We start from the raw sequence: 24,760 nt of genomic DNA on the forward strand, positions 1-24,760 counted from the left end.
ATCATCATAGCTCACTGCAGCCTCAAACTCCTGGGCTCAAGTGATCCTCCTGCCTCAGCCTCCTGAGTAATTGGGACTATAGGCACGCACCACAACACCTAGGTAATTTTTCTACTTTTGTAGAGATGGGGTCTCGCTATGTTGCTCAGGCTGGTCTCAAACTCCTGGCCTCAAGTGATCCTCCCTCCTCGGCCTCCCAAAGTGCAAGGATTACAGGCGTGAGCCACTGTGCCTGGTCCTCAGCCTCTTGACATACAGTCACACGCACAGACACACGGAGGTACGCACCAGCCGGCCACACACCCTCACTGCCGGCCACGGGACAGAGATGCACAAGGATGCCAAGCAACGAAAACAGAAACAGCCCAGCAAGTCCCGGCTACTCACGCCGCCACTCCTTGCTCCTTCCAGTTCCTCAGCTCCTGCAGGCCTGTCACCCTCACCCAGCCTGGATTTTTCCAGGTTGACTCTAGTTCCAGGAAACAGCTGCATGTCCACATAAGCAGGGCAGCTCTGCCCCCAAGGCACTGGCACTGGGCCATGACTGCCCGCCCCCAGCCCTGCTGGCAGCCCCCTGCCCTCTCCCAAGAGAGGTCCCCAAATGGCCTCCTGCTCAGCCTTCCTGGGGTGAATGGACTCAGGCTCCACCACTTTGGAACCAGGACCCTGACTCGTCCAATTTCCTTCTTCCCAGTAGAGCAGCTAAAAGGCCACCAGTGGGGTCAGGGACAGCAGAGCCAGAGGCCAAACAGGGCCAACTCTGAACACTCAGGCCAGCCTGGGCACCCCTCCAGGTCCCACCATTGCCCTCACCACTACTTCTGCCAGAAGCTGGACCCTCTACTTTCTCCCCACAGGTCTCTCCACCTGTTTGTGTCCAAGGAAAGAGCTTTGGGCCCAGCAAAGCCTTAGAGAGCACTTAGCCCGTGGCCTTGCCAGGCCATTGCAAGCTGTGGCAAATGGACACGAGTGGCCAACCACTCGGGGTTCTGTTTCCAGCAGGGACACCTGTCCACCTGGAAGAGGGCCTGGCTGTGCTCTTTCAAGTCAACCTCAAAGGATTTCAGAGTGAGCTGGAGGCTCCCTTTAAAAAGCCATTATGTATAGAAGATCCACGTATTTAAGTCAATCTCTTTTGAAGTTCTTTCTGTTTTCAATCTCCACCATCCCTACGGTGACAGGTTTGGTAAGAAGGGACTCCACCATGGAAAATGCTTGCTTTTCTGTGCTTCATTTGCCTTTCTGAAGTTTCTAATGGATGTCCTCCCCCAACCCCCACCAGACATGAGTTCAGAGCCTTAATCACATCCCCTCTGAGCCTGTGTCTCCCCAGACTGGGGAGACATAATCTCTTTAGTCTACCTGTCCTCACTTGGCAGCCCTGCCTCCCCCTTGGTCAATTTAGCTGCCCGTCCCTGGAGCTCTGCCAGCTCGCTTATGTCTTTCTTGAGGTGGGAGAACCAAAACGTACAAAATTCCCCAGGTGGGGATGATGAAAGAAAACCCGTGCCAACAGCTCTGCTGGGATGCGTGTGCCGGCGTGTCCCTGCAGCAGCAGGAGCCACACAGGTGCAGCCCGGGCTCTAGAAAAGCTCACGTGGCCCCAGGAAGACCACGGAGGCTGAGACTGTGCGAATGAATGACTCGCTGGAGGTGGCCCTGGAACGTGGACGGATGAGAATAAACAGGGATGTTTTGCAAAAACAAAATGGAGACCCCGAGATTTACCTTAAACGCTCCCCCTGTAGGACCAGGTATCTAAAGCGGCTCCTGAAAGGGCCCCAGCCCAGCCTGCTCCTTCCAGAAGCCTCAGTCTCTGGTCCCTGCTGGTGTCACTGGGGCCTGCTGCGTCTCCTTTTGTCCCTTCCTCTCCCTCATGGCCAATGGCCAACAGCACAGGCCCTGCCAATTTTGTCCCGCCATTGCCACCCGCCGCGGGCCCCATCTCCCTGCATCTGCCTGTGCTCGTGGGTGCCAGAGTGAGTTTCCCAGACACGACTCCCAGCACTTTATGTCCTCCTCCTCAGAACCTTCCAGATAACACTTTTCAGAGAAGATAATGAGTAAACCCCCTCAGGCTGCCTGCAAACTCCCTTTCCAAGCAAGGTAGAAAACATTTGTAAATGAAACCCCAGTCCACCCAGCCAGGCCTCAGGGCCTCCCCTCAGAGCCATGCGGTCCTCGGAGGGATGGCCTCTCAACTCTCCCTTGGCTTCTCCACGGCACCTGCCTTTAAGGCCCAGGCAGGCCCCACCTCCTCCAACGGCTTCCCCAGCATCCTCAGCAGTCTCAAGACACTTGTAAACCCAGACTCCTGACCAGCAGCCAGTGTCACTTTGCTCAGGTTGGGGAAGGAGCAGATGAATCTGCAGGGAACAATTAAAAGTCTCTAACCTCATGAGCGATATGACAGTCCTCTTTCCCTAAACACGAGACAGCGGGCAGCTGCGAGTACTGACTGAGGCAGACTCACGGGAAGAAAAGCCGCCTTGGAGGGCGGAAGCCCAGGAACGGGAGATGCTATCTCCAGAAGTTTCGTGCATACAAACAAGCAGACGGTGATTCACAGAGTCAAGGCTTTACGGGTTCGCGCACGAGCAGTTCTGATCTGGAAACAAGGAGGGGATTTGAGCTCTGTCTTAACTTGGAGAAGAATCAAAAGGTCATATTAGGCTGGAAAATTAGCCAATGCTGCAAACCCCCGACAGCTGCCTTAAACTGTGCCCAGCTGATTTAAGCTGCAGCAAAACGGTTCCCTGACTTCCCGGTTTATACCCCAAGTCTTAACTCCACAGTGAGGCAGTCGCCCTCTTGAACTCACTCCTGGGTGCCATTGGAGGGTCAGACGTGGCGCAAGTAATGCTAGTTTCGGCTCAGCTGAGCTCAGTGCCAGCTCCCAGCCCCTCCTCCCTCCCTTTCTGGGTTATTCTTAGCAAGAGGTGACCTCAGAGTGCTCCCTCTGAGCAAAAATAACACGGGAGGAAGTTGGTGGGCATAAATCTTCAATGAGTAAATACATACAGCTAGTAAACAGGGGATAGACCCTGCGGGGCCCATCACCTCTCAGGGTCCGGTAGGCAAGGGCGGAAACTGTCCCTCCCACCCTGACTGGAACCACCCACGAAGGACAAAGGCCTTTGCAGGACGGGCTGGGCTTGTGACCAGGCGGGAACCAGCCTCAGACACCCTCACTTGTCACCCTGCAATGTCTTCAGGAGCTGCCCCTTCCTCTCAGCCCCGACACCCACACCCACACACAGGCTCAGCCCCCACGCTGGTCTCCACCTCCCTGTCCCGGCCCTGGCCAGCCTGCAGGCCCTGGCCCAGGTGCCAGCCCCCTTCCTAAGCCCCGCCCAGCCCCGCAGCTGCTTCCTGTTTCCTGTTGCCGCTCAGACGGCAGCATCCTGACTCGCTGCCCAGTGCCACCGACAACCCAGGCTGCTGCCGGGTGCTGGGTGCTAAGCAGGCCCACCTCGCAGTCCTTGGACCACCGCAACCTCCCCCACTGACACACGGGCTCCCTGGTATTTGGGTCAGCTGCGGTCCTCAGTTATATTTTCTTTGTGTGATTTTTGGACCAGTTCTACACACTTTTCCAAACAGCCCTGCATTCACACATTAACTTAAAAAGAACCTTTGCACAGGTGCCGAGCAGCCAGACCCCCTGGCTGCAGTGGTGAGGAGAAAAGAGCGCCACACACGTGCTTTGCAGTTGGGAGGTGTGGAGTTCACACCCTGATCATTCTCTCTGAACCTCAGTCTCTTCTTCTGAATGTGGGGACGATGCCGACAGTGGTCCTCACCTCCCTCACACAGGTTTGTTGTCAGCATCAAATAAGGTAATCGTTGTAACAGGTCTTTGAAGGCAATAAAGTGCTGTCCAGCTATGAGCCTTTATTCGCGGTCTCTGTTCTCAGTGAGGTGGGCAAATGCGGAGTGGCTCAGCTCAGCGACTGTGCAGTGGGGGTGGCACCAAGATGAGCTCTCTCAACCTGCTTTTCAAACGATTTGGGGTGAAAGGTCAGGTTTTGGTTTTGGATTTTTAAATTCTCAACCCACAGAGAAATGATACGTTTATAAAATACGAAATCACACTCGTGGATGTGGCGACAATATTCCATTGACACAAAAGCTTCTGAAAATACTAGAGTTCCATATGGACAGGGGACAATCAGTGCTTCTCAAGGTGGGGGCTGCAGACCACTGCTGCCCAAGCGGGTGATCAGTGGACCTGTAACTTGCCTTTGATATCTCAGGAGTTCATTTTTATTAATTTTATGAACAGTTCAAGAAGGGAGAGGCCAGCATGGGTACAGTGGGTGAGCTGGGCCTCCTTTTCAAGCCAGGCTCTGATGGGCTGTGGCCCTGGGCAGGCAGGGAGGAAGGCAGGCTGTGGACCGTGCAAGGGGCAGCAGGGAAATGGCTGGCGTGTTCAGGGGGCAGCAAGAAGACAAGGTTTCTACGGCCCAAGGGCTGGTGTCACCAGGCCCGAGTGGAAGGAGAGGTCGGATGGTGAGGAGCTGGAATGCAGATGGACACTGCAGATTGTGTCCCCTAAGAAATGGAGTCCCTGGAGAGAGACATGCCAGGTACCTCACTGACTGTGATTCGTGTGGCCCTTTCTCTGCAGCACACTCGAATGAAACGTGAGTCTTTGTGTGCGTGGCTCCCCCACACGACGGGAGCTCAGTACGTGCAATGTGTTTGCTATTGAGGGGCGCGCACTGGCCTGGGCACGCTGGGGCAGGAGGAGGCTGGTAGGGTGAGGACACAGCCATGAGGCCAAAGGTGCCCAGGGACAGACAGGTCTCGGGGGCAAAAGGAGAGAGCCCAGGATTTCTTGGGCTGGGGCTAGTGAGGACACTGGTGAATGTGCCTTGACTGTCCCTCTCTGGTGCTGGCTGTGCAATGTTGGCCCAGAGGCAGCCCCTAGCCTGCAGCCAGGGTTTCTTCTCTCACTTCCCAGTGTCCCCCCCCAACCCCTAGTCACACCTGTCAGGACCTAAGCCAAGCTCCCTCCCCTCCGTAGGCTTAGCCAGATGGCACACTCAGCTGCTTTAAAGCTCCCTGGGTGATCTACTCCCAGGGCCACAGCTGCAACTGGTCCCTGAGGAGCCCTCCCCGCTGCGTTGCTGCCGGGGAGGGGAGGAGGCCGGGACCAGTACCTGCCCCGCCAAGTGCCGAGGCCTCCAGCCAGAACCCTCCGGCTGACCGCTGGCTGCAGCAGGAATCTCCCCACGTGGGCTCCCAGGAAGAGCTGTGCCGGCTGCTCTCTGGGGTCAGGATTTCTCTGTCCCTACAATGTGTGAGGTGTCCCTTTCTCAACAGTGGTCTCCCAGTCAGCTTTGCCTTCCTCCACTCCCTCCCACCCTGGGGCCTCTCCTGAGAGCCCAGGTAGCTGCAGGTGTAACCTGGGACTCAGGCTGGACCACATCCAGATCACGACTGGTGACTGGTAGGATGTGCACCGCCACCCACCAGGGCTGCTGGGAAGCCGAGGCTGGGCCCCCGCCCCTAAGGCCTGCACCCCAGCCAGTGGACGCTGGCCCCTGCAGTGGCCCCAGGCTGATTATACTGCCAGCCCTGCACGTTTGGACTCCACTTTGCTGTTTGCAAGGTGCCCCGGGAGGTGCACAGGGCAGGTTTTACTGGGAGCCATATGTTACCAATGAGGAAGCAGCTCAGAGAGGTTAAGTAACTTGCTCAAGGTCACATAGCTGGGAAGCATTAAATGCAGGTGTTGCTGCCTCTGTCAAGCTGCGGTTACCGTGGCCTCCTGAAGAGCAAAGGCTTGGCCTAGCAGGAGCAGGCCCGGCCTGTGCCGCAGCTTGTTGGTACCTGAACCCAAAGCATCCCTATCACCTCCATCGTTCAGAAGGGGAACCTGAGTTCCAAGCAGCAACTTAAGGTCACACAGGTGGTCACTGGTACAGCGGGATTGGAGCCCAGGTCTTTTTGTTCCAAAGATAATGTTTTTCCGTCCATACTGGAGCCTGCTCCAGGCCAGGGATGTATGACCCACAGCTCCTTCTCCACGAGCTCAGCCATGCCCCTGCTTCCTCTCATTGTCCTCTGATGTCCCACCCTCTGACCCTCGGCTTCACCTGCCTCTTAGTGATATGTCTTCCCTCGGGTTCCAGAGACTCACAAACGTGAGTCTAAGGGTTACCGGGTCTCTGTTTGTTACAGGTGGTGGCTCTTGTCCCCAGCAACTGGATCGGGGACAGGAGGACTTTGCTTGCAGATCACGGCTGCCAAGCCCCAGGAGAGCAGCTCGGCACTCATGCACATGTGGGACTACAGTGGACTCTGACACCAGCCTGCACCCCCAGCCTTCTCCGCCAAGTTGCCCTTATGGGAGAAGAGGGAGCAGGGGACCCGAGAATCCACAGGTGCAACCTGCAGAGTCTGCCACATGCAGGAAATTCCTTTGAAGTCCTGTTTTATCTTTCAGTGTCATGTGAGTTTTTCATTCTAAGCCATAAAATATCCACGTTTGCTTTAATATTAAAATGTTTAAAATTACCAGTTAAATTACTCCACGTGGGTCCCGCCCCTCCAAATCTTCAGGCAGAAGTGGCAGTGATGCACCTCGGTACTCAGCAGGCTCTCAACCTCCCGCCTCTAAGAACCTTCCCCCTTTGTCCCTCCCCACTCCCCTTTCACTTTGGTCCCCTTCACCCCGACTCTCCACCCCAAGGGAGGAAATCCTGGGCCCCTGCCCTACCTAGAGCATTTCCTTGAAGGGCTGCGTTGCAAATTCCGAGCCCCTGGCTCCGCTCACCTTCTTGCTCCAAGTTTACCATTCTCAGCTGGAAGGGGCTAAAAGAAAGGAGCCAGCTGTCCTTTGTGGTGGGAAGCAATTACTGCTCCACCGCTGAGTTTAAGGCACAGGGGAGGCAGGTTCCTTCAGCCCACCACCTTGCCCCCCAGAGTTCCTCGTCACCTCCCGGCACTGGCTCCCAGGAGCCTGGGGTTTGCAGGCTGGTCCTGCCGCCTACACCCCTGTAGGACTTCAACAGCATCCTGGCTCTCTTCTCTCCCAAAGGGGGGACCAGCCAGACTGCATCTCTCCTCTACTGTTTGATTAGACTCCCAGGCCTCAGTTCCCTTCCTCCAGGCTCTCCAGGTGGGGGCCGAGGCCAGGTTGGGTGCATGGCCAGGGAAGTCTCAAGCCAGCCTGGGGATTCTGGGAGGCTCTCTCGCTGCCCTTCCAGAGGAAGGCTGGGGTCAGAGGCCTGGTTCAAGTCTCAGCTCCCAGACACACCAGTCAAGTCGCCTGGCCTCTCCGGGGCCCCGGTTCCGGATGTAGAAAGCAGGGAAATGTGAGGGTGGTTGTGGGGCTTAAAGAATGGGGAGTAGGAAGGAGCTCGACACCGGGAGGGACACGTCCCATCGCCCAGTCTTAATGTTCCCCAGGTCCCTGAAGGACACACATCACCGCCGTCCAGAGCAAAGCACGTGTGTGCATGCCAGGGGTTGGCAGGACACTCACCGGGGGGTGCTTGCGCTTCCGCCCAGGCCGGCCCACCTTCCGTGCTGTGGTGCTGGGCTCCTGGCGCTCCTCCTTGCCACGAGGCTCCTCCTGCTCCTCTCCGTCCTGCGGGCACAGACACAGACTGTGAGGCCAGGGGCCGACCCACGAGGCAAATCATTCCAGGCTTGTTCCGGGCTGGCCTTGGCCTCCCTTCTGGCCCCAGCCTCCTCCCATCCCACCCCCACGAGCCCCACTCCAGGGCTGTGCCCGCCACCGCTGCAGGATGCTCGCCTGCCCGCCCCCGCCCCCCCGCCATCCTGCCCGGTGAAGCTCGGGGCACCCCTTAGCGTCCTGTTTAAATACATCCTTGGAGGACTTCGGGGGAGACCCCACTGTCCTGGAAGGCATTTCTCCCTCCCAGTGACATTTTCCACATCACAAACTCATCACACAAGCTCTGATAAAGGATTTGAGTTAGAAGGTTATAGGAAACACATTTTTGTACACAAGCACAAAAATTAGTGATCTATTTAATGAATCACCTTTATTGCAAAAAATATAATCAAATGAAAATATTACATTTAGCGATGTCCACTTGAAGTCCACGCAGTACTTGAAGTGAGGACGACGGTAGAAAATGGAGGACTTTGACAACTGCTGTGACTATCCCTGCCCCGAAGCCTTTGCCCTGTGGTGCTGGCACTGCAGGTGCCTGTCACCCCACAGGAGCATCTCAGGGACCATGTCTTGGCTCTCTTTGCTCCCCCCAATTCACCAGGTTCTGGAGAAGTTCATTTCATTGCCAAGCCCTCACACAGCACCTGCACAGGGCCGGGCCCTACGATGCTTGTCTCCTGGGGCACAGAGACATAAACCTAGAAAGTCCTGCCTCAAGTACTCCAGCCTGGCCACAAACCACCCACAAGTCCCTTCTGACTCAGCCGGGCTCCAGCATGACTAATCACCAGCAGAAATGATGCTGGGGAAGGAGAGAGAAAGGGACCCTGGCCTAGCAGAAGGACAACAGGCTGCTCGTCATACCCTGCATGATGTCAGGAGCCGAAGATGGCTCCACAGCCCTCCCGGGGAGGGCACCAACCCAGAGCAAGGCTGGTGTCATGGATGGAGCAGAAGAGGGTGCACAGGTCCCTTCGAGATTTGATTGAGATGGCCAAGTCCCACTCAACTTTCATTTTCTGTGATTGTAAAATACCTTGTGGTTTGCCACATTAATTTTCAGGGACATGCAAATGGAAACCTACTGCGACCAACTGAAGACATGAGGACAACAGGAAGGGCATCAGTGGCCCCTCCATCCTTCCATTTGAGGCTTGTCTGTGGGACAGACCATCAGAGCCTTGAAGAGATGCACACGGGGATGAACGGAGGCACCAGGCCTTACACCATGTGGTGGCCGTGGGCAAGCTGGGGAGGGCAGAGCTCATACAGGAGATGGAGAGAGACCAGTCAGAGGTCTAGGGGGGGACGCCAGTGTACAGTGGGAGCAAGGAAGTTAGAGCTGCCAGCCCAAAAGACCAGTCGTCCCGCACAAAGACACCCAGGACAAAGAGCTGGCTAGGAGTTGCAACGGCTGACCTCTGAGAGCATTGTCACTAAGGTGTGCAGAATGAGGGGCTGGAGAAAGGCTAAAGAGGACAATCTGAGGAGCACAGCCACGGAAGGATCTGAAAAGGAAGCCCGGGGACAGGGGAGCTCTGTGCCGTCTGTGGAGGAAGAGGCTGGCACTGGGACCACAGATCCTGGAGGGGCTCTTTTCAGGAAAGCATGGCAGAGGGGTGGGGAGGACAGCCAACTGGTGGGAACCTCCCTGAGGGCTCAGGGTGCCCAAGGGCACGTGCTCTGTGGGAGGCCAGGCCTGCTGGTTCTGGACTGTCTTCTGAAGACCCCACAGACCCCCTGTGGGAGAAAGGATCACTTGATCACACAGAGAGGAAATAATACCAATGCAGCTTAGTATTTGTGAAGGTTTAAATTGGATGGTGCTTTTGGTCTGATTCCACCACTGCCAGGTGAGCACCATCTTGATCAGCATTTATAAAACTATCTGGGTCTGTGTGAGGTCACGGAAAGAGCAAAGTGCCTATGAGCCCAGCATGTCCACTTCCTAGGTATAGATGCAGGCTCTCTGGGCCTCAGTTTCCTCATCTGTAAAATGGGTATGAAGCTGTCCATTCTGCCTGTTTCTCAGGTTTTTGAAAGGACAGGTGAACAAATGGTCTATTCTTTTGCATACTTTGTTCACTGCTGAATCTCTAGAGCCTAGAAGAGATTCTGGAACAGCTCCTACCCTCCAGAAATTCTGGGCTTTGAACTATTTCTTTAACAAGTTGCATTTATTAGAGGGATTCGTTTGATTTTCTAACTTTTGTTCTGAACTAACCAGAGATGTGAAAGCCAAACAGAGCCTTTGATTAGCCAAAAGGAGCCACAGTTAGCACACTTGACATTTCAGGATGGGCACGGTAGGCACTGGCTTCCATCAGACATGTGGAGAAAGCCTCCAGGGGCCCTGACAGGCCCCTCTGCCACGTGCAGACTTGCTGCAATTCCTCACCTACGCCACGCGTGCTGGGCCTGCCTACCATACACGATCAGTACGTCTTTCTTCCATGTTGGATTCGATTCACTGCAACCCAGCCCAGGAGGAAGGGGTAGACCCCCGGATGCCAGGCCACCCCTCCAGGTCTGACGGGTCCAGAGAGTGTGGGAGTGCCAGGCAAGGAGCCACGTGCATGAGGAGCCTGCACCTGTGCCTGGTGCAAGGTGCTCTCTGGTGGGTCCAGCATTCGGGCCTCACGCACTCCTGGGTTGTGCCTGGGGAAACCAAGACCCACGCAAGCACAGGTCAGGATTCACACCCAGGTCTGAAGGACTCCTGGCCCTGGCCCTTCCCATTTGGCTCCGAAGCACAGCTTTGTGCAGAGCATGTTATCTTCCACCACTGTATCATTCTTCCGTGATGGAGCGACAAGTGGCAGGGCAAAGCGGAAGCGATGCTTTCTGCTCCGGCCTGCCTGAGGTTCACCCTGCCGAGGCAGGGGGCTAATGCACCGAGAAGGGTGAGCAGATGGCGCGGCCGTGCCCCTCAACGGCTCCACGGAGGCGTAGCGAGTGGTTCATTCTCGCATCTGTCACGGGGTCTGTTTTAGTCAATGTCTTTGCTGATGGGCTGAGCAAAGGAATTTAAAATATGCTTATCAAATCTGCAAGTAGCACTGCATTAGGAGGCGTTGCTAATACTCTGAAAGAGAAGAATCTGATCCACAGTGACTTGGAGCAGCTGGGAAACAGTAACACGTTTAGCAGGAACAGATTTGAGCCCAGGTTGGTTTCCTCATCTGTCATCTAAGGGGACTGAATTAGTCCATGCTTCCAGCGGGGGAGGGGGGCAGAAATTCTAGATCGGCGGGCTCGTGAGAGGGCAGAGCTGGCTTGGGAGTTCTGCTCTGCTCTGCTCTTACTAGTAACTTCAAGCTATTGAACCTGAGTCCTGCTTTCCTCATCTACAAAATGGGGACGATATCTACTTCACAGTGGTAGTGCAAGTATTAAATGAGATAATATAGTGAAAGCTGACACACGATCGTCTCTCAAGAATTGCTAACGTCCTCCCGGCTCCACACATCCTGATTAGAACATTTCACCAAAGTGTATCCCTCCCACCCCACCATCCCCATCCCCCCTCCCCACCTCCCTGCAAATCCCAGCTCACAGCCCTACATGTGCAGCTATCACTCACTGCCCAACATCTGGTGGGCGCTGCTGCAGCAAGATACGCAGGAGCACTGGGGCTCCGTGCTCTTTCCAAAATGCAAAGCTGATTATGTCACTCTGCAGCAGAGCTTAAACCCTCGCTGAGGGGGTTCCCAGGGGCCTGCAGGATCAAGCCAAGCTCCTTGGCCCCTGTGCAGGAGGGTCCCCAGGATCTGGCTGGATCGCCTTGGCCTCCTCTCCACAAGGGGTCCCTGTGGACTGCACCATGTGCAAAAGCAGACTGCACGCCTCCTCAGCACCTCCGCACAGACCGGTCCTTCTGCCCAGACCACCTTCCCCTCAGGTTTACCAGCAAACCTTACTCACTTTTTCAGCCCCGCTTCCTGGATCCCCTTGCCCTGAGCCCCCTCCTCCCCTCCCCTGCCTAGACTGGGCTGAAAGACCCTTCCTCTCCCAGAGCGCCCGAGACCCAGCACCGCGACAGTTGGCTCCTTGAGGGAGATGCCCGTGTCTGGCTGATGGTGACATCCACAATGTCTAGACTGATGCATTCGCACAAGGCAGGCACACAAAATACCCGATGAGTGACTGGCACAGAGTACATGCTCAATAAATAACCAAACCCACACACACAGCAGAGGCACACGTAAAATACACAAACCCGCACAAAGACAACCATATGTGAAGCTCCGGTGCCACTTGGGCCTTTATGACTCCAGAATCAGGAAACAAGATGACTAAAATGTACTTTCTAGACTTAAACATAATTGTCACTTTATATTTATGTCATTCTTGGCAGCTTTCAAAGCACTTTCACATTTCATGGCCTGTTAGATTAGGTGGTTCCCATCAGCCTCTCCGTAAACTTCTGAGGCTATGATTTGACCTACATTTCAACACTGCTCACTGGATGGATTATTTTAAGCCACATACAATGTCTCATTCTGATGCGCTGGGCTATGATGATAATAATCTCTCACATTCGTACCGTACGTAGTAATTAACAAGCATTTTCACGTATGTTATTTCATTTTATTCTTACACTTTACAGAGAGCAGAGCCGGAATCATTTTTTCCCATTACACAGGTGGGAAACCTGAAGCTCAGAGAGGTTATCTGGCTGCAAAGGTCAGAGAGCCGGGAGGGGAGGCCTCCAGAACCAAAATTCAAACCTTCTGGTCCCCAGCACATGGTTCTTTCCACTCCAGCAAGCCACTATCCCCTAGCATGCCACGTTTGACAGACACACAGTGACAACATAAGGACGTGGGCAATCCAAGATAAAGGCTCACACTGGCACTCACATGCACACAGACACACACATACTCGGCTGGCCATGCCTAGACACGGGACCCCTCCCCCCAAGAGACTGATGTTCCATGAGGCCCTCACCCAGAGATGGCCTGCCTGATACACGTGCTCGCCTCAGCCCTTGAACCGGATGCTACTGACCCAGCATCCGTTGAGCAGATGTCTCAAGTTGGTGCTTGAGTCGAGGGGATGAACTTGCCGGATCTAGCCAGCCACTTGCCCGGGCCCCCTGGGACAAGAAGCATGTACAGCCTCTGCCAGCTGGCTGGCTGGCCTCCCAGGGACTGTCTGTGGTCGTGGAATTCAGTGAAATAAATTGGCTTCTGCAACAGGCAGCGCCCGGTCCTGGGCCGCGCCTGAGCACCAGACTCCGCAGAGCTACAGCCACCTTTGCACACCCCACACACTGCACGTGCACACACTCGCACGCGCACGCACACGTACAGACGTGCTGGCTGACCTTGCCGAGGAGGCTCGAGAGGTGAGGGCAGAGGCTGAGGACGGTGTGAGCAGCCAGGCAGTGGTGCCGGGAATCAAGGCAGATGCCCGCGTTTCCAGAGCCCTCCAAAGCCCCCTCCTTGTTCTGATCTCAGCCAACACTATCCAACAAGTATTCACTGGCTGCTTAGCTGTCTTCATATATAATTCCTGATGAAAGGCGAAGGCCATGTGTCAGTGGCCCCTCTGGGTCTCCCATAGCCCCTGGGTACTTGCACACAGCAGGGGCCCCAGAAATGCTAAATGGTTGGAAGTGGTGGTGCCCGTGTGGTCCCCAGGCCCCCTCCCCATAGCCTGCCACGCTGGGGCCTCACTGTCTTCTGGAGGTGACGGGTGGGCAGCACCCCGCACCCATGAAGCGGCACACCTCAGCCGTGCTCACCTCTGCAGTCTCGGTGCCACCACAAGGCCAGGCGCAGGGGTGTGGCACCTACTATGTACTAGAGACAAAGACAAGCTAATAGGGAACTCAGTTCAGAGGGAAAGACAACATGTAAGCAAGTAAGTACCTGGCACCACGATGAGCCCAGAGCAGAGAGCGCCGCCGCTCTGCCTGCGGCCATGCCCACGGCCACCAAACCCACTCACGTCCACTCTCCCGGCTCTGACAGCCCTCAATTTGTAGAGGGAAAGATCCAGATCAAACTACTCTGTGGCTGTAGGACCTCTCTAAGCCTCAGTTCCTCATCTGTAAAACGGGGATGACGACAGCGGGCGCCTCCTGACTTACTATGACGACGGAGTGAGTTAACTGCCACGCAGAGGGAACTCCTTTATCTGCCCTTCCACGCTCCACAAACCTTAAGTGGGGTGACCTCATCAGGCAGATCCCCAGTTGCCCGGGCTCCCGGTGAGGCAGCTTCAGGGCATGGCCAGGCTCGTGCCAAGCCCAGGTGCCAGAAAGGAAGGTCCATCTCACCACTGTCCCGGGACAATGCTCCAGCTCCGCACCCTCTCCCCCTCTGCACAGCTGAGCCTGGCCTTTCCCGCCCTGGCCCTGGGGGACCCACCTTCTCAGAAGGGCTGGGCTCCATTCCTCACCTCGCCACCAAGAGCAGAAGGGACCTGAGTGACCCAGGCCCCGGAAGCTGTCCACAGCCCCCACCATCAGGAGTTAGGTCTCTCCGCCACTTGCCTTGGCTTTGCTTCTGTGCAATGGGTAAAGGGACCTCAGGGCTCGTGTGACTGCAAACTCAGAGAGAGAGAACCTTCCCTCCACGAGCTGGGCTCTCGGTGGACTCTAAGCCCACACCACTCATACCCCACACGTGGTTCCCTACGCTTCTCCCACACCCCTGCAATCCATGGGGCTGCAGGGGACCTAAACCACGAAGGCACAGGTAGGTAGGTAGGTGAGTGGGGCGGGGGGGTAGGCAGATAATCCAAAATAAGTTATAGGGCTAACTTAACTTAATACATGTCAGGCCCCTGTGTTAACCACAGGCACACACCACCTCATTTAAACCCCTCAAGCCAGCAAGGAGCCATCTCCCTGCTCCCAGCCATGTTGCCAAGTCACCGAGCAGAGTCCAGGTTCAAACACAGGTCTGTCTCCAGAGTCCAACCAACTCCCACCCAAGGCTGGGTTGACTGTAAGGTAAACTAAATTTGACATATATCTAATTTAAGAAAATTCTAGAGAATCTGAAGCCTAAACTGTAGGTCCTGGTCAGCTGTTTTCATCACAAACCTACCGAATGTGCGCAGGCACCTAGTAACTCTCCACTGAGCTAAACACGAACACACCATCGTCATTCGCTGTGTTCCTGAAGCAGTAAGGGTCGAGTGGCATTTCTGTAACGACTTAAATGTACTAAGCGGGATACTCTTTAAACAGCCCGATAGTGACTACTGTAAAGCAAAGGGCCAGCCCTAAGTGACCGTGTGGGGGCATCTGAGTGCAATAAAGGCAGAGCAGGAGACAGACCCGGGGGCCAGCAAGAATGACTGAGGCTGGAGCTGGCAGGGGCCCCACCCGAGGACGCGTGCCCTTGTGCTGTGTACCGGAGCGGAGAAGTGCTGGGAGCCCAAGGGAAATCAGGACTTGCCAGGCCTCTGGGCTGCCCTATAAGGGGGAGGGGAGCCGCAGCCCCAGTGCAGGCCATACACATGCACGCACACACGCATGCATGTGTGCACACACACCTGTGCTCCCTCAGCACACATATGCACCCCCGCCCCCCGCTGCCACTTCTACTACACGCAGAAGAGGGCGTGGTCAGGTGAGCTGCACAGGAGGCCCCACCCTCCTCTGGAGGGCAGGTGAAGCTTACCCGTCTTCGTATCTGCCCACCCCTTTCCTTCCCTAGGTCCTGCAGGAATGTTCACTCAGTTCACCCAATAGACTGTGGAGCCCTACTGTGTGCTAGGTACCTGGAAAGGGACCTAAGTCTGAAGAAAGGAAAAGAGGGAGGGACGGAGGAAGAGAAGGGAAGCTATGTGTCCACAGTGGGAGAGAGGCAGGGAAGGAAGGAGGCAGGAAGAAACGGTAAGAAGCGACATATCTACAGCAGTGTCTCATCTGTTGTGTATGTGTGTGCGTGTGTGTGCACAATCATGCATACATGCCTGTGTATGTGAGTTCCTGCTGGACATGAAGTGCTCCCAACATCCACCCCAGGGCAAGAGCACTGTTGTCCTGCAGCAGTAGAGACCTGAGCAGGACTACGGGGCATCGTGGCCAGGAGGCACTGCTCACTCCGTCCCCTTCATGCAGGAGGCAGCCTCAAGGGCACAGAAGCCAACAGCCCAGGCTGCCTGGGTTCCAGCCTCAGCTCTACCGCTTATTAGCTGTGTGATTTTAGGCAAGTGACTTAACCTCTCTGAGCTTCAGTTTAATCCTCAGTAAGATAGAATGATGAAATAATAGTGCCTACCTTATGAGGTAACTCTAAGACTTAACTAAGACGATGCATGTGGAGAGCACCTGGCAGATGGTCAGTGTTTGATGCATCTTGGCCGTTATGTTTCTGAGGCCAGAGGAAAGAAGGGGGGTGCGTTGAGGTCAGGGGCCCAGTCTAGGGCTCTGGACTCCCCTCTGATTTGTATTTGGGATCTGAGGAGACCCTTGGGATGTCTCGGTCCTCTCTTTCTGCCCCTCGCCATCCCGCCCCACAGGGCTGGCACCCACCTCCATGATCCCTTCTAAGCTCTTGGCCTCCCCACTGCCCCGGCAAGACCAGCCCCCTCCCTCTGCTGTGGCCACATTTACCAGCTGCCTTACCCGACCAGCCCCAGAGCTCAGCCCCCCAAAGCCTGTCTCTTCCCAGTCCCCACAAGCAGCCCCCGCTCTGCCCACCATATGGTGGGGGGTAGTCTCTGTACACTCCCAGCCACAGCGTGGCTGCCGCAGCTGCCACACACAGTTCTGCACTCCGCCTGCCCGACCCTGGGCGCGGGGTTACTCTCCTGTGGAAGGGTCTATCCACTCTCGCTTTCCTTTCCAGCCCGCCCACAAAATATTTCCTGAGCTCCTGCTCTGCACCATTCCACGTCCTGGGGAGTCACAGGGAAGAAAGGGGCTGGGGCCCGGCCCTGCCGCGTAGCAGGGGGACGGTCATTATCCACACCAGCAGTGCTCAAATGTTGGTGTGCAACAGAAGCCCCTAGAGGGCTGGTTAAAACATGGGTCACTGGGCCCCGTCCCCAGAGTTTCCAACTCGGCAGGTCTGGGCTGGGGCTCTAGCTTTCCCTTTCTAACACCCTCCCAGGTGATGCTGAGGCTGTAGTTTGGGGATCTCATTTTGACAACTGCGGGTCCACTGTAATCTGTAATCCGAGGCAGACTAATGCCTTTGAGGGCTTTGAGGCTTGGACCAGAGAGGAGGACAGAAAATTAGGGAAAGGGCTCCCCAGGCAGAGGGAGCGGCATAAACAAAGGTCTGGCTGCTGTTCGGGGAAGTCGTGGGGCTGGAGTGAAAGGTGCTTGGAGGCGTGGCCGGGGGAAGGCTGGGTGGCACATGGGCAGGCAGTGGAGGGGCCGGTGGGTGGCCACACCTCTTCCCGCTGGCTCATCAAACAGTCCCTTTGTGCCCCTGGCACCTCCGCCAGTCTCCTTGGGCTGCAGACCACGCCTGCGTCTCCCCCTCTGCAGCACCCGGCACTCCTGCCCCAGGCGTGGCTTTCACGGGCTGCCCTGGTGGCTGTCAGTGTCTCTCCCCGCCCTCCCTGGGCGGCTCCCTGGAGCTGCTGGAGCCAGCCCAGAGGTGCCAGGGAGGTGTGCCAGGTGAGCCAGCATGCATGGTGTGGGCGTGGGCGGCCGGGGAGGAGGCCCGGCTGTGCCCCAGCCCTTGTCTCTCCAGATCGCTGCCATCTTTTGGCACGACTGCCTGCCTGCCAGCGTGTGAGTGTGCTCGCTCTTATCGGCACCAGGATCTGGGGCTGGGTGTGTGTTTGTTGCCGCTTGAGCCAGAGCAGTTACTATGGGTAGATAATAATAGCAATCACAATCCCTCATAACTGGACCAGACTTTGCTGTCTGCAGGGCACTTCCATGCCCATGACCTCATCTGACTTCCACAACCGCCCTGTAAAACAGGCAAGGCTAGAGTCACTATCCCCATTTTCCAGCTGAGCAAACACAAGCCCAGATCGCCTGAAGTCACATCTCCAGTAAGTGGCACACTCAGGACTGGGACCTGGGATTTCTGACTCTGCAGTGCTCCTTCTCTGTCCCGAACTATCACAATACAGAGCCCGACATGCTGCGTCTGCGAGTGGGGCCAGAGGCTCCGCTGCCCAGGGCAGCAGCAGGGGCGCAGAAGCACAGTCCAGTAACAGGAGGCCTTTGTCCCGGCTGTCCCCACCTTCCCCACCTGTCGGGGGTGGCTGACCAATAATTGCAGTGCGTGGACGAAGAGCTGTGTCAGCATCTGCTGGGATATTGGACCCAGAGTAGGGGAGGCTGAGGGTCACCTATTCCAACAGGGAGACCAAGCCAGGCCCGAGGAGGCGAGGGAAGCAGCCAAAGCCACCACTCAAGAGCACAGGTAGCCGCAGGGTCTGGGTCTACACGCTGCTGGGGTCCTGAGCCGGAGTCACCCAGAGGCTGGTGGGATAACCTGGACTGTCAGTTCTTTCCCTCTGGGGTCAGAAAGAACCAAATGGAACGATGGGTGGAAACACACTCTAAGAATGAGTGAGCCCAGCGAGGAGACAAGCATGCTTGAGGCACGGTCGTACATGTCCTGCCACTCCCGGACACCACCGAGCACCACGATCCATCAGCCCTGCTCAGGGAAAGGGGTGCAGGCAGGGGGACCTCTGGGGACAAAGACATAGAAGACAGGCTAGAAGCCCCACGGCCATCACAGCGTCCCTGGAAGGGTGGCAGCGGAGTTTACCATTACACTGACGTGGGGGGAGGAAACAGAGCCCAAGTGTTGGGGGTTAAGGGCTGGCTTTTCCTATGGGTGGACACAGCTTGGTAAGGTCCCAAGGCAGCCTGTGGGGACCCAGCAGGGATCCATCAATCGGACATAGTGTCCTCTCACTGATTTAGGCCCAACCTGGAGTTCAGCAGAAGGGCAGAAAAAGTCACCAGCTCCACGGCCAGAAGCCAGGTCAAGGATCACCCAGTGACGCTTGGAGCCTGGGGTGGGGGGCGGGGACAGGAAATCGCCATCTCCAAGGTGTGCTGGTACCACCAGGGTGCCTGCGTGTCTGTGTGGGAGGGGACACTCACACGGCCTCGTGTCTGCAGTGCCCCTGCACCCAACTTTTCTTTGGCCCCCCCCAGAAGCTACTGAACACCTTCGGGAAACAGAGATGAGGACTCACAGCTACTGAGGGGAGGATGCAGAAAGGAACCCAGGTTTGGGGACTCTGTGAGGTGGACCCCTCACAACTGCACCGACCTGGGCTTTGAGCCTCTGCTCAGACACCACGGTGGCTAAAGGCTTGGGTCCTGGAGCCAACTGTCTGCTCCACCACCAGACCCTAACCTCTCCAAGCCTCGGCTTCCTTAACAGCAAAACAGGGATGTGACGGTCCCACCACCCTGTTGAAGCTGTCTGTCATCGTGTGGGGACAGGGCCCCTCCCCGGTGCCGGCCGCTGCTCACCTTTCGGTCCTCCTCCCGCTCAGCAGCAGAGCTGCTGGTGTCCCCGGGGCCGCTGGCGGGCATGGCAGGCAGCTGGGCTGTGGGAGGCAGGCCGGGGCTGCGCGGGGCTGGGGGGCTGCTGGGCTTTGGGGAAGGAATTATCGTGGTCTTTGTAGGCGAGAGTTAGAACTTAAACATAGATGCCAGTGTCGAGCCCGCTGGGGAAGCGCTGCCTCCGTCTGCCTGTGCGCTGGGGCTCCGGATGGTTCCACCTGTGGGGAGAGAAGGGGGTCAGCGGGGCAGAGCACCCCGGGCCCCGCCCGCCCGTGAGGCCTGGCACCTCCCAGCCTCGCCAGCACCCCAGAGAGCCGGACACCCAGGCAGCTCCCCGCAGGGCCGCCTCCTACCCCAGCAGCCTCTGAGACAGGCGGCTGCAGCCTCCAGGCCTCCTCCCTTCTCTTCATTCACACTGTCCTCCCCTCTGCTAGCTTCCTGCACCCTCCCTCCCACTCCAGCAGCCCCTGGGAAATCCCAGCCTCCCCCAGAGGCCCCCAGCCTGCTACATTTTCCTTCTGATCTGCCCCCACCCGCACCCCCACCCAGCTCCGCCACGTGGAGGAAGTGAGCAGTAGTCACAGGATGTCATGAAATGAATGTCACCTCACTTCAGGACCAGTGAGCGCCTGGGCTGGGCCCGGAGAAAGCTGAGGTCTGTCTGAACTCAGGCTGTGGCCAGGCTGAAGGCCTGGTTTGCTCTGCTCTAGGGGACACCGTGGTGGGGAGAGGCCACGGTCACAGCCACGCCGAGGCATGGGAGGCCGCTCTCCCCCACCCCCTGAACCAGCCCCATTTGCCTGCAGCACTGGTGGGCTTGAGAGGGCCCTCCGAACCCACATGGCTGATTTAGGGGCTTTTCTTCCTCCCTGCTCCAGGTGTGGGCCTCCAGCCAGGGAACTAACAAAGCCAGTGCCTGGGGCCACAGCTGGGTGGGGTGCTGCTGCTTTGGCCCCCTTCACTCGGAGACACACAGAGCGCCCCTGCTCCCCACCCCCTAGGAGGACGCAGCCAGAGCCCCTGAGCCCCTGCCTCTGCCTCGAGTGCGCCAGGGCCCGGGAGGGGATTGGCAGCAGGAAGAAAGAGGGAGGCAGCCTGGATCTGGGCCCACCCACACCCTTCCCCTTCCAGTTCCCGGTTCTGCTTCCCTGGCTCCCCTCCCGCCAGCCTCGGCTTCTCCTCCCATCCCCCTCCCACCAGGGCTCCCTGGAAAACCAGGAACTGGAGAGAGCACAGGCTTGGGTCGCCCACAGGCCAACCTCTGCCCCAGGGGTCCACAGCTGCCTGGGCAGGGGCAGTGGGTGCCCCAGCCCTGGCCCTGCCCTGGGAGTAGAGGGGGACACCGTAGCCAGGCAGAGCCTTCCTAGGGCCAGGGCAGGAAGGGCTCCAGGGCAACCCAGGCAGGCTGGTCGTGATCACGCCCCACAGGCAAGCCGCAAGGAAGCCCCAGGTGCAGTGCATCTTGACCCCCACTCTCGCCCCAGCCCAGCCAGGGCTCAGCAAAGGGCTGGGTGAGAAAAGAGTAAGGCCAGAGGAGCTGCATGTGTCAGACACCGCTCAGTACTGGACTCGGGCTTGTATTTGGGCAGCTACTAGAGCTCTTCCTAGCTCACAGTGCAATCTAAGGCTCAAAAAGGTTAGGACTTGTCAGAGGCTGGAACCCAGATCTCTCCAACTCCAAAGCTATGAGGGGTTGGGCTCTCTACAGAGCTTCGCCTCCACCTCACACCATGCCACAGAAACAACTCTAGTTCCGGTCCAACCCAGAACTCCACGCGGCTTCCACCCATTTTCAGCAGTGACTCCCCTTCAAGTCCCCCTCCCCATTTGTTACCACAAACATCTCTAATCACCCCCAAACCAAAACCTTCAAAAGGATGCAGAAGCTAGAGAGGCAGAGTCTGGTTGGAAAGAACATGATACCCAGAGCCAGCAGATGTGGGTTCTAAGTCCTGACTGGGGCTTCTCTGGCCCTCAGTCTCCTCGTCAGAAAAATGGGAGAGCTGGGCTAGATGATCTACAAGACCTCTCTCAGCTCTGACCTGCTGAGCAAGCTGAGGTCCCATGGGCAGCGGGGAGGGGCAAGGCAGCGGACACATGAGGGCCAGACAAGGCAGGGACACACCAAAATGGAGTCAGGGAGACCCAGGCACAAAGTAAGTAAGCGAAGTGCATCTCCACATTGCCCTGAGGCCTGGAGACACCCAGGGGGTATCTGTGCCACCAGAGTGCTGTGAGAAGAACCCTTTCAGAGAACCTCTGGCTCCCAGCGGGGTGAGGAAGGAAGCGGGAGGGCAAAGCAGAACATCACAGGGCATTGACCCCAAGGGCGGACACCCCGGAAAGGAAAGGAATGGAGAGGAAACGTTTCTTCCTCCTCCTCTGTCCTCACAGAAAACACAGCTGCCCTGGGTCAATCCTACATCCTTTCGTGTTGCCCAATGGACCAGCCCTGTCAGTAGATGCCCCTCAAAACCACCCCGCATCATCTAGAATCATCCAGTATGTGGCTGGGCAGGCCATGCACTGCACAACTTTAGGGGTCCCCGCTTGGTGACCAAGGTCCCAGACCTTGACACAGCACTGCCCAGCTGCCCGGTTCGTTCTTCTCTCATGCGCCCGCAGTCCCAGCAAAGCCGTGTGCGTCCACCACGCCAGTCCTTCAAGCAACACGGTCCTGCCGCTCCCAGCACCCAAGCATCCTCCCCACCCGGGCCAAGGGCTGCACCACAAAAACCACCATCACCAAAAAATCCTAGCCAAGAACCCGACCACTACAACAAGCAGCTCTTATTTTCTCCTTTGTACTTTTAATGTCCACAGTGACCATAAATAATGTTTATAACAACCACTTAAAAATGTTTCAGGAATCCCATCATGGGAACATCTTGGTATCACAACTGATGGGATCACCGTCATCACTGCTTCAGTTATAAAAATGTTGTGGAAAAAGAATTGAAATTTTGGAATATACACACCAAATTTCACTACTTTCTAAATTCAATCTAGTAAAAAGATTTTTTTAAGAAGATAAAAAATCACAAGATTGGGCTGAACAAGAGCAGGGAAACCCCCAAGAATATTTTGGAATCTGGAAAGCGAATTGTGACGGCCAGATTGCAGACAGGAGTGTGGTAGCTGAGCTTTCGCACGGAGCCGTGACAGACGCCTGCTAGCACGGTAGCACCAGGCACCTGGGACTAGAGGTGAAGAGGATGTGTGTGAAAACAGAAGGCTGAATGAAAGCAGTGAAATCCCCAGGCCCACTGCCCCCAGAAGGCAGGGGGCACAGTCTCTGGAGGGCATAAAATAGGGGTGTTTGCACAGAGGCGACTGGCACAGCTGAGCAAAGGCGATATATCAAAACCGAGGAGACGGAGATTAATGCTGACGTGGAGTCCCTCCGGCTGGTCCCCCACTGGGCTCCACAACACCAGTAGCCAGACCCTTACCTTCTTCCCTGCAGAATCTAATCGGGCCAAGAGGAAAGGTCTAAGGATGCCAGTACTGACACTAGTACCAAAATGGAATCAAAGTGGCTTGTTCAGCTCAACCAACGTGGATTTGAAAGTTGACAAGTCCCACCATTATGCTCAGAGCTTCCAATCAGCTTTTTAATCCCCTGTTCTTAACCCAGGAAGGACAACCAAGGACCACCAGACATTTGAGGGAGGCCTCTAACTTGGAAAATGGAGACCAGAGCAAATCAAAACAAAACTTTACAAAAGCAACTTGGAGGAAACAGATTTTATGTACAGAGAAGATACTACATCCATGAAACAAGAATGTGATGCTCTTAAAAAAGAGCATCCAGAGAACAAAAAAGAACTACTAGAAACAAAAATCATGCTGTTAGAAATGAAAAATTCAATAGAATAGGTACACTAAAAAGAAAAAAGATGGAAAACAGGAGAGGAAGGAAAACAGAATTAGAGTATTGGTCCAGAAGTTTCCACATCTGAATAATAGGAGTTACAGAAAGACAAAACAGAAGGGAAAAAAATTACTAATGAAATAATTGAAGAGAATGTTCCAGAATTGAAAGACCCAAGTTGCCTGACTAAAAAGCCCCACTAAATGTCTAGCACAACAAATGAAAATAGACCCACACCAAGGCACACCACTGTGAAATTTCAGAACACTAAGACAAAGATCCTACAAGTTTCCAAAGAAGGAAAAAAAAATGACATATAAAGGACCAGGAATCAGAATGGCTTCAGATTGCTCAACATCAATCTTGAAAGCAAGAAGACAAAGGACCAATATCCTCAAAATTCTTAAAAAATTAAACAAATCTTAGACAATTCTCCACTTAGAATTCTTTACCCAGCCAAATTATCATTTGTGTGTGAAAGTAGAATGAAGACATTTTCAGACATGAGGTCTCACGCTCGTTTCCCAGGAAGCAGGGGAAGATGTCCTCTAAGACTGCGGTCCCCAACCCCTGGACCATGGACCAGTACCAATCCATGGCCTGTCAGGAACTGGGCCACACAGCAGGAGGTGAGCGGCAGGCAAGTGAGTGAAGCTTCGTCTGTATTTACAGCCGCTCCCCATCGCCCACATCACCACATAAGCTCCGCCTCCTGTCAGATTAGCATTAGATTCCCGTAGGAGCACAGACCCTACTATAAACTGCACATGCGAGGGACCTAGGTTGTGTGCTCCTTATGAGAATCTAATGCCTGATGATCTGAGGTGGAGCTGGGGCAGTGGTGCCAATACTGGGAACTGGCTACAAATACAGATTATCATTAGCAGAGAGGTTTGACTGCACAATAAATGTAATGTGCTTAAATCATCCCCAAACCATCCCCCCACATCCCATCCATGGAAAAATTGTCTTCCATGAAACCAGTCCCTGGTACCAAAAAGGCTGGGGACTGCTGCTTTAAGACACAGAAGACTCAGCATAGGAGGGAAGGGAAGGGGGTCTTCAGGGTGAAGGTGAAAAGGAGCTGCATGACACCACCTGCCACGGGCCAGAGAGGGCCACCGTTCCCATCTAAGCAGTGTGGCTCGAGACTAAGGTGTGATGAGTGCTGCTGTCACCGTGCCCTCTGCCGCTGAGCTGTCTTTGTAACTGACAAAAGTACAGGTATCATTCACTGCCGTCCTCTGCTCTCTGAACCCAGGAACCAAATGAATTCGGATATGGATAGAAATCTATCCTGAATGATGTGCTCCAACTAGGGGGGCAAACCAAGCAAGAAAACACAAAAGCCAGAAGACAGGGACTTCAACTCTAAGGGAAAGGGAATTCCAAGGAGACCATGAAAGGAAGTCACAGAACCTCAGCTACAATGTGCCACGTGCCTAGAAAGCAACCAGCCTAGAGTGAAAGAGATTAGATAACTCAAAAAATGGAACTGAAACATTTACTACTGTGACCACCCGTGCGGAAAGCCATACCGATGGCTACTGGAAGGTGTGGTAGGCCTACCACAAAGAAACGATAAATGTTTGGGGTGTTGGGCATGCTAATTACCCTGATTTGATCATTACACAATCTACACATGTATCGAAACATCACATTGTACCCTGTAGATATGTATAATTATTAGGTGCTAATTAAAAAGAAAACAAGAAAAACAACCAAAAGGAACAGCATTGATACAGAGAAATAAAATTATTTTTTTCACATA

General features: G+C 55.4%; 1 protein-coding gene across 3 annotated transcripts in view; it reads right to left on the bottom strand.

Moving 5' to 3' along the window:
- Positions 1 to 24,760, bottom strand: part of DNMT3A (DNA methyltransferase 3 alpha) — a 95,698-nt gene that overhangs the window by 49,464 nt on the left and 21,474 nt on the right. For 2 of the 3 annotated variants that reach the window (XM_045549183.1, XM_045549182.1), the window contains exons 2-3: positions 19,083 to 19,333; positions 7,496 to 7,600 (exon numbers count right to left, since the gene is read on the bottom strand). In XM_045549183.1, the coding sequence (XP_045405139.1) occupies positions 7,496 to 7,600; positions 19,083 to 19,145 (168 nt within the window). In that variant the 5' untranslated portion in view covers positions 19,146 to 19,333. Of the gene's footprint in view, positions 1 to 7,495; positions 7,601 to 19,082; positions 19,334 to 19,468; positions 19,516 to 24,760 lie in introns of those variants that run through there. The other variant, XM_045549184.1, reaches the window with a different exon arrangement.

The sequence above is a fragment of the Lemur catta genome, chromosome 4, assembly GCF_020740605.2.
Source record: "Lemur catta isolate mLemCat1 chromosome 4, mLemCat1.pri, whole genome shotgun sequence".
Taxonomy (NCBI): domain Eukaryota; kingdom Metazoa; phylum Chordata; class Mammalia; order Primates; family Lemuridae; genus Lemur; species Lemur catta.